Source organism: Bidens hawaiensis, unplaced genomic scaffold (genome assembly GCF_021521415.1).
Source record: "Bidens hawaiensis isolate Kalapana, Puna unplaced genomic scaffold, B.hawaiensis_p1.1 tig00073577_1, whole genome shotgun sequence".
Classification (NCBI taxonomy): Eukaryota; Viridiplantae; Streptophyta; class Magnoliopsida; order Asterales; family Asteraceae; genus Bidens; species Bidens hawaiensis.
Window position 1 is genome coordinate 7527 of NW_027502798.1, and position 10313 is coordinate 17839.

The 10313-nt window shown below is 40.2% G+C and overlaps 2 protein-coding genes across 2 annotated transcripts; one reads left to right on the forward strand and one right to left on the reverse strand.

Annotated features, from left to right (window-relative positions):
• The first annotated feature begins 1693 nt into the window (after window positions 1-1693).
• LOC143606211 (protein trichome birefringence-like 13) lies at window positions 1694-8313 on the forward strand. The gene is made up of 5 exons (XM_077082055.1): window positions 1694-2006; window positions 6781-6958; window positions 7055-7195; window positions 7289-7409; window positions 7909-8313. The coding sequence occupies exons 1-5, from the start codon at window positions 1694-1696 to the stop codon at window positions 8302-8304; spliced, it is 1149 nt and encodes a 382-aa protein (XP_076938170.1). The 3' UTR covers window positions 8305-8313.
• A 129-nt stretch (window positions 8314-8442) lies between these two features.
• On the reverse strand, window positions 8443-9846 carry LOC143606213 (putative xyloglucan endotransglucosylase/hydrolase protein 10). Its single transcript, XM_077082056.1, has 4 exons — window positions 9358-9846; window positions 9193-9293; window positions 8919-9112; window positions 8443-8845 (listed from the first exon to the last, which is right to left on the reverse strand). Exons 1-4 carry the CDS (start codon window positions 9614-9616, stop codon window positions 8443-8445), a joined length of 957 nt encoding a protein of 318 aa, XP_076938171.1. The 5' UTR covers window positions 9617-9846.
• Between the last annotated feature and the right edge of the window lie 467 nt (window positions 9847-10313).

Below are 10313 nucleotides of genomic sequence, written 5' to 3' on the forward strand. Positions count from 1 at the left end.
ACAAATTGGTGTATGATGAGCCTGGTTGGCTAAATAACAGTTAACCCTAGAAAGGGGCACAGAAATATTAGTAGATCTACTGGGGTGACGCCCCCCACTTCCAATCGCGTTGGGTTAAAAGCGGGAATATTTTGAGTATTGTATGTATCGGGTTATCAACTATGATAGTCATACGTAATGTTGTATTCTTAGCTAGTTTACAACAGCTCAATTTGTTTAAAAATGAAATGCCTATTGTTTTGTGATGTAATGACGGTAGATCATTACACACGGATTGGTGATATAATGGCGGTAGACCATTATACACTGGATATTTTGGATATAATTTGGGGTGTAGTGACGATTACACACAAATTGATATCGGATATAATGGCATAAGATCATTATATGTTTTCGATTCATATATATATATGGACTATTTTGTTATAAAAGGAAACTCACCAACACATCGTGTTGATCGATATTTTAATATGCTTTTCATATGGAAGCTTCGCCAAAAGCGCGGGAAAAGTTTTGACGTGTGTTTGAATGAAAAATGTTGACTTTATGTTGAACTTGTAAATTGAATAAAAATCGTGTAATATGACACGTGTAATAACTCTGATGGTTAAATAAAGTTCAACTTTTGTTTGAAATATATATTTAAATGTAATTGGCTGAAACGGCGTCTGTCACCGCCCGAAAGACTTGGTCAAAGTCTTCCGCTGTTTAAATTAAGATTTTTGGGGTGTGACAACAACGCTCCTCAACGATGTACCAACCCGAAGACCCCCCAACCCCGCTCCTAAACCTGCCCATAACGACCTGTCTAAAGGCTACATTTCTGTGTGACAATTTAAGTAATCAAGACTTAAAAAACAAACCGCATCTCCCAAAACCTCTCCACCGACCGAAAACTTTAATTGCACCAATTTAAAAATGACGACTTCACTGATTTTGATAAACTACAGTTCACTCACTAATTACTAAAAAACGAAATGAAACATAAAAACATAACAATATAATAAAAATATAAATAATTTTTTATCCCCCGTATTACGGGGGTTGTTTTATATTATTTGTTTTTAATATTTATTTATTTTTTGAATTTTTATTTTATTTATTGTATGAAAGTTAATAATATACTTATGGTTTGATGATAAATTGTTTCACAAATAAATGAGATGTTATAATCCAGTTTAAAAGCTATATGAGTTTAATGAGACCCAAGACCCGTTTATTTTTTCTACTATAAAATTGGTTTTTTAATTATAAATAATATATATCTTTTTATTAAATAAATCATATATTAATTTTTAATATATCCCAACTTTATAGGATTTTTATATCAAATATTTGGTGAGATTAGTTTTTAATTTGATGAGATGTTATAACTCGTTTAAGAAATATATGGGTTTGATGAGACCCACACACGTGAATTCGGGTCAAATGCATGAGAAGCTTTTATTTAAAAATCAAGCAAATCGGGTGACCCTAAAAAAAAGGAAGCGACAACATCGCGACACGTAGGATTTTTGTTTCTTCGGTTATATATATTATTATAGATATAATAAAACATTGTGTAAAACAATGGCAAAAAATCATCTCTAAAAAATGTAATATAAATAAAAATATAATAAAACATGACAGCGTCACCATAAAACAACAACAGAGCTGACTTGGGCGGCGATCCGTAACAGCATCACCACCACAAATGGCCACAACCCACCACCATCACAAAAAACCACTCTCCAGCACCAGCAGCAACTACTTGTTCATCTTCATCTCCATCTCCTCAAATCACCAAACCATCATCAACCAATACAATGGAACCAACTGTGATTACTCAGACGGCAGGTGGTTCTACGATCCCACCTCACGCTACGACCACACCTGTAAGGAGATCTACAAAGGGTGGACGGCAGGTGCCAATCAGATTCTCAACTGGCGCTGGCACCCTAATCATTGCCCCCTTCCAATCTTTGATCCCATTCTCTTTCTCCACTCGCATAGGGGTCTTAGTATCGGTAACACTTACTTACTTGTAACTAACACTAGTAGTAGTAGTAGTATTCTTTTCTTACTTTCATATCATATCATCTATTGGATCTTTATTTCACCAATTTCCAACTTCCTAGCTGAAATATGTTTGTTCCACGCCCGGTTACAGTAACTGGAGGCATAAAATTTGGACAAACACAAATGCAAGGTTAGTGAAGAGGTAGGTCCCAGCAGAGCCCAGTTGGTCCCGCAAGACTCACCTTAAACAGGGACGTCTGCGCAGAGACCAACTGGATCCGCAGGACCAACCATGCTCAGAGACGTGACGTCCTTACGCGCAGTACGCAAGCTGTTCCCGCAGGAAATGCCTCCCATGGTGGACTCCGCCTGTTCCCGCAGCCTCGGATACAAGCCATGAGGGAAGGCCACCCGCGCAGCATGGCTACACGCACTAGGTACTTAGCTCTCGATCATTCAGTGTCACCTGAAGGAATGAGCAAAGCCGGGAGCAATCCCGCACAGAGGCGGGAGGGGGAATACTCCCGCCCAAATAAGCCAGTCTGTATACTGAAGGACCTTTTACTGTACCTGACGAGGTATGGGCGAAAGATCTGATCAGGGATACGACAGCTCACTGATACAGTATGGCGAGCAGCATGCTCCTGTACTGTATCACTATTAAGCCGCTGCCTACTCACCAACTACTGTCATACCACGTGCGTAGCCGGCAGTTGGTGGAAAGGGAATAGTATACAGCAGACCTGGTCACTGTCAACCGCTGCCTACCCACCAACTACCAGCAGGGCACGTGCGTAGGCTACTGTTGATGAACAGGAACACTGTTGCAGCCGGCCATACCTCCTTGGAAACCTACCTTCGGCTATAAATACCCCAAATGGTATGATCATCTAAACATAACATATCTTACTACATTATCATCATATTATACCTGATATCTGCTCTAGCAATCTCTTAATATACTTTTATATTTAAAGAGCAATCTAGTCTGATTCTCACGCCGGAGGGTGGTCACAAGGAGGAACCCCCCCCCTTCTCAGTGACGAGCTCACGGTGTCTGTTTTGCAGGTTATCAGAAGAACCATCTTCCAAGGGTCTAACCCCTCGTGGGAAACAGCTATCCAACCCCCAGGTTACCAGTAATCTGCCCGGGGTCCGGTTAGTGTTTCTTCATTGGCGCCATCCGTGGGACCAAGGTAGAACTTTATTTTTCTCCAGTTTTTTCAAACTTCTACAAAGATGGTTAGAGAAATTCCGGTAACCATAACCCCTGCTACTAGGGGGAATACCGGCAACACAGTTTTTACGAACACTACCTCGGCTACCGAAGCCGGGGCAAGTGAAGTAAATTTTACGAACACTACCCCACTTACCAAAGCTGGGGCAAGTGCAGTAAATGATCGCCTACTGGGATCCACCGATACCCAGTTTGAGAAACGAAGACTCCCCCGCCAGACTCTCGATGAAGTTAAGGCATGGGCGGAGGCACGACAAAAGGAATTCCAGGCTGAGTTGGACGAACGCTTGCGTTCCGTACAACAGGCCGACGAATTCGAATACTGGGAGGATGACTCGGAGGAATCCGACTCCGACGCGAACCCTCGCCATAGGGCAAAAGGGAAGCGTAAGGAAACGGAATCCCAACCGAAAAGGCATTTTGGACAAGCCTTCAAACCAAAAAGCACAGGTGGAAGTCCACGAGACTTCTCTAAAACGTTCAGACCAAACGTTGCAAATGCAGGAACGTCCAAATTTGCAAGGGACATTGCTGAAGCAATCGCCCCAAAGAGTGCCAAACAAATGCCCAACATAGGCACATATGACGGTATATCTGATCCAGACGATCATTTGAACAGGTTCATAGCGGGGGCAACCGTCAGTAATTGGACGGAGCCCACGTGGTGTTACATGTTCCAAATGACGCTGGTGGGGGCTGCTAGAGCATGGTTCGATCGTCTACCGGTCAACCACATCTACGACTGGGCAGACTTCCAACAGAAGTTTAGCCAACACTTCAGCCAGCAACGAAAGTATACCGAGGAGCAATGGACAATCCTCAAATGCATACGAGAGGAAGATGAATCTCTGCCAAACTTCATCACTCGCTTCAACTCAAAGAAGCTAAGTTTGGGCAATATCAGCGAAGATCTTGTTCGCGCTGCCTTCATCCAGGGCGCACATGACCCAGAGCTCATCCGCACCCTAACGGGTAAAGATGGCATGCCATCCACATGGGATGGCATCATGACAGCAGCAAAACGCTATGCGGAAACAGAGAAGCAACTGGGTAGAGATCTCCCACAGAGCACAAACCTCTACACCCAGAGGACGAGAGAAGACAACGTCCTCACCGCCCGACTAAATAAAAAACGAAAGCTAGGCATTTGGCAGTCAAGGGTAAACTTTGACACCTCATCCGGCTTGCAACATCGGTTGGGCGGAAGGGATAATGTACAGTCGCACCGGAACTCCAGATGGACGCCACTCACCAAAAGCGTCACTGAGATATTCGCCACTGAAGAGCTCCCATGGCCAAAGCCTCCAATAATCCGACATCGTCACGATGCTGATCGGAGCAAATACTGTGACTTTCACAAGACAAAGGGCCACAACACTGAAGAATGCATAGATGTAAAAGATATGGTCGAAGCATTTGTCAGAGATGGGACGCTCGCGCACCTCGTGGCGTAATAAAGGCTGAGCAGGCGAGTGCGTATAGAACCCCAGCTGGGGAAAACACGAATCAATTCCAGCTTCAAAATCGAGACTACATGCTGCGTAAAGAACGAGATCCCGAACCAGGTGCGTATCGGCTCGATGGCACTCCCATCCCAACATGGAAGGGAGCTCATTTACACAGTGCATGTAAATCAATTCCAATTTGTAAAGAAAAGGCCAAGAGCCACTTCTAATGGAAATGATTCTCTTTAAGAACACCGAAGCTGATGATTTTACATTTATACTTTTCTGAACTAATATGCCGGTTTTCACCGCATAATTACGTCATCATTGCATGGGAAGGCGGTCCTACCCGCACGAACCCAGCAACGTGACAAACCTTCACGCAGGTCAGTTGAAGGGGAAAAAGTTCAGCACCCAAAAATGAAAGTGCCGGTCTATCCGCATGAATCATTAAGGAAACTGAATAATAACCTATCAACAACCGCGCATCGAACGGTTAAACTATCCAACACTGGTGACGGCATTCACATTACGTGAAGTCGTTGCGTGGGAAGGCGGTCTTACCCGCACGAACCCAATAACGTGGCAAACCTTCACGCAGAGTCAGTTGAAGGAGAAGAGTTCAATTATCCCATTAAATGAAAGTGCCGGTCTATCCGCATGAATCATAAAAGGAAAATGAACACTAACCTATCGACAACCGCGCGTCGAACGGTTCAAAACAAAATTCCTAAAAAGGATAAGGAAAACCTACACGCAGGTCAGATAAGGGTAAAGTTTTGCCATCCTACTAAGTGCAAGTGACGGTTCTACCCGCACAATCACGAAAGAGGAAGCAAAACTTCACACCTATTATCAACCACGTTCAAAGGTTAACTTATCCTCAAAAGGTAAGAAAAACCTACACGCAGGTCAGATAAGGGTAAAGTTTTGCCATCCTACTAAGTGCAAGTGACGGTTCTACCCGCACAATCACGAAAGAGGAAGCAAAACTTCACACCTATTATCAACCACGTTCAAAGGATAACTTATCCTCAAAAGGTAAGAAAAACCTACACGCAGGTCAGATAAGGGTAAAGTTTTGCCATCCTACTAAGTGCAAGTGACGGTTCTACCCGCACAATCACGAAAGAGGAAGCAAAACTTCACACCTATTATCAACCACGTTCAAAGGATAACTTATCCTCAAAAGGTAAGAAAAACCTACACGCAGGTCAGATAAAAGTTAAAAGTTTAGCCATCTTACCAAGTGCAAGTGACGGTTCTACCCGCACAATCACGAAGGAGGAAGCGAAACTTTAACCCACTATCAACCACGTTCAAAGGTTCTTATTCTAAACACTTGGAAAATTGCTAATTTAAACTAAGTATGCAAGTCATAAGTTTATAAAGCAAGGAACCCAAAGAAGGAAATAACAATCTTATACGCAAAAAGATTAATATTTCAAGAATATATTACAAGAATGGCCGGGTAACTACCCGCCTAAAAGAAAAAAAAAAAAAAAAAAAAAAAACTATACAAGTCTATCTTAGCAATGGGAAGGGATCTTCAGGATCAAGCTTCAGGGCCGCTTCCACTTGGACCCGCTCCGTCAGAAGAACGGGGTGATTCGAGGAACGCTTTGAGGACAGCTAACCCATCATCAGCAGCAGCTACTTCGTCCACCTTTTCCACCACTGGATGCGGGAAGGCGGCGTATTGGTTCAATGCTTGGTCATAAATGGCTTCGGTATCCACATTGAATAAAGGGAAGTTGGAAGGCGGGACGCCTTTCTCAACAAACCCTAGACCAAGCAAGAAGCCGGCCTTTTCCCCATTCTTCAGTTAGGTTTCGGTTATCCAAGACACATTAACCGTAACCATAACCGATTGATTTCAGTTAACAGTTTGGTTTTCCTATTGCATTCAGTTGGTTAAATTAGGTCACGCTTTCATTTGCAATGACTATTGACTAGTGAAGGAGTTTATTAACTTCTTTAGATTTAACATATATGAATGACTGACTATCAAGGTTCAGGATGCTTCGCATATGCACTATATTGCACAATTGGTTCTTGTACATCTATGGTCTTGATATTTAACAACTTTTAACAGTGCAGGATTTGTTGGTGACTCCTTATACCGGAACATGTTTGTTTCTCTTTTCTGTTCTCTGAGACGTGCTACCGATGAAGTAAAGAAGTGGCGTCCTGTTGGAGCTGACCGCGGATTTACTTTTCTCAAATACAACCTCACTATAGCATATCACCGAACTAATCTGTTGGCACGTTATGGTAGGTAAGCTGTTTTATGGTCATGTTTCATATATGCAACACTTATTTCTTGGTTGCTGCTTTTAAAAACCGACTCTTGCATCGTATTAATTTGACGCAGGTGGTCGGCCAATGATAAGGGTGGTCAGCTGGAATCTCTAGGGTATAAAGAAGGTTACAGAATTGATGTCGATATACCTGACGGGACATGGGCAGAGGCTCCAAGTTTTCATGACATTCTCATTTACAACACTGGCCATTGGTAATATTACATACATTCCTTCTAAAAACAAGAAAAAACTTTTGTTTAGAAATTGGCAATCCTTATATGTTTATGTACATGTGTATTTGCCAGGTGGTGGGCCCCTTCGAAGTTTGACCCTGTAAAATCCCCTATGCTTTTCTTTAAAAATGGTCAGCCGTTGATACCGCCCATATCTCCTGAAATCGGCCTTGATTTAGTTTTAAGACACATGGTAAGTATTTTTGCCAATCTACTGAACTTATTAAATGCGTTAAACTTTTATTGCAATTTTAATGCTTTGCATAAGCTTCTTGTTTATGTATATGATTATGGTCTATATCTTGTTCTTAACGTAAGAGCAGTCACATGAATTTCTTAGAGGTCGTGGAACGGGCTGTGTAAAATATGGTCAAAAGTCAAAGCTAGCACCTTTTTGGTACCAATTGCGTTGGCCCGAAACACTTTTATAGTTTATCCAAGATTTTACCTTTTTCTTTCTAAATAATTAGTTTGTCAAATGTAATTACACAAATTATATTATTTGATAACAATCTAGTTTTTGAATAAAACAAATAGAGGTTTTATGAATTAAAAATACACTACAGCTTACTTTCGACTTGTTTAACCCATTGACCAGTACGCTGAACTATTTATTCTTCTATGTTTTGACCAGTTAAAGATAAGATAATACACATATACTTGATTTGAATCTTTTTATTTTTTATGCCTAGATATCATACGTGGAAGAAAAGGCAAGGCCCGGGACGGTTCTGTTTTTCCGCACTCAATCCCCTCGGCATTTTGAAGGTGGTGATTGGAACGAAGGTGGTTCCTGTAAACGTCTGCAACCATTATCACCACACGAGGTTGAAAAGTTTTTTTCTGTGCAAAATAATGGAACGAATGTTGAAACACGGGTAGTAAACGAACATCTATTTGAAGCAATTAAGGGAACTGCGTTTCGATTATTGGATATTACACGTATGAGTGAGTTTAGAGCCGATGCTCATCCTTCTTCAGCTGGTGGAAAGAAGCATGATGATTGTATGCATTGGTGCTTACCTGGCATTACTGATACATGGAATGATTTGTTTGTTGCGCGTTTAAGTAGCATCAAGGTACGCTAACTTATATTTGTCATCTGACATGTAGAATTGTACATTTCACATTGTTTTAGTGTGATTAGTTATTATTCATATCATATATTTATCTTGTATAATACCATGAAAGACTTAATTACATATTCTTTGATAGAGATCAAAGAATCAATATTTTGAAAGATAACATTCTTTTGGGAGATTATATTGAAACCTCTCATTATCTTGACAATAGTCATAAATCAGGTGATATTTTCTAACCCATTTGAACCATCTCCTTTGTTCCCAACTTAAAGAACTAAACTCATTATTATTCCACCAATTGCTTGAACCATTTGCTCTGCAAAACCTTGCATTTCCCTTCCATACGCAAGCGTCAATCGTGTAATTTGCAAACGATGCAATGAAGGGACCCTTTGACCAGTCAACTTTATCCTGCCCGCCACGTGTCGCCCAATTGCTACCGTCCCATAGGCTGATCTTGATCCCCATTGGCTGCCACCTAGGATACGCGACCCCTTTGTCTGCATGGTTTCTGTATGTTCTTATTGGAACATGATCCACCATAAACCTGTTTTCACCTTTTAGTTACATAATGAACTTAGAAAAGCTTTGTTTGAAAAGAAAATTGAATAAGCGCATACACGATTTGATGAAGATTCCATAATATTGAATAGGTATGGAAATCCTTAGTGGGGTCAAACCACAAGTAGATTCTCTCTTCTCGGTTGTCAAAACCGTCAGCATATACATTTGTTTGAAGAATATAAGGTTGGCCTGAAACATTTCCTAGGAACTCAAAATCGATTTCATCTCGATTAGGCTGATCTGATGTAAGCTGCATTGTAACAAAATTTTATATAAAATAACAATAATAATAATACCAATAAGAAGGCGAATCAGCTGAGGGATTATTACATAGAACGCCAAGACTGTGCCTGCTGAATAACCCGGGACCAGCTTGATTGGCATGTCAATTTGTCCGAATAAAAACATGTCATTAGAAGCGATAGACGAACCTATAAATAATGTTTTTGTTAGTTAAAAAACACGGTATATAAAAAAAATGTTTAGTCGTTTCACCTGATTCTTGATCGAGCTTCAAGCTCCTTGATCGGCCATCAGTCGAAGTGTTGACATGGCTAGGTGACCAAGTGACAAAGAAATCGTTATTGAAGTTTCCGGTTGAAACGACCGAAGCAAATGAAGTTTGTAATGAATATAAGAGGAAAATCCCACATTGGAAAATGGGTTTTAAGTTGTCCATGGCCCTGTTTTTATGGTTCATCTGTGTCATACAATATAAAAGATTATGATTTATGAATGTTGCATGTATATGCATATATATATTTATAGTTGATTGGGGTGGGTTTTGTTGACATTTGGGAGAAAGGAAGAGAATGATTGTGGGAAAAGGGATAACATCAAGTTTCTCTCTTGTTAGGGTTCCTGTTGATGACTTGATCCTCTTAGGCTTCCTTCTTTCAGTTAGTTACATATTATTCTTTTCTTCTTATTATTATAAAATTATGTATGTGTGTTTTATTTGATCTATATAAATGTTTTGATAAAAGAATATAATAATTGGAAGTGAGGAAAAGAAGAAAAGCCAGTAGACACAAGTTTTAAACTAACTACAGGTTAGTGAAGTTACTAGACTATAAAGTAATCAATAAACTAATCGTTATTTTATACTGTCCCTAAACATTAGGAATGCAATTAGAACGAAAAAGAAAAACAACCTTTTAAAAGTTATTTGTTTGTATTATTTTGGCCACAAATCTAGCTAAAAAGTGCAGTAATATCATATATTGATGGATTTACCATACATTTGTTTACAACACTTGTGGCTCATGAAATAAAAGGTTGTTCAAAACTTTTATTTGATGAGGTAGGATAAGTCAGTCTGCTTGTTAGTTAATTTTTTTTTTTTTTTTTTTTTTTTTGTTAGCTATAGCCTATTTTCACTTATGAAAACAACCAAATAACATGGTCTGCGTCGACTAGAGATCAATATCACTCAATATGGTATTAACTTT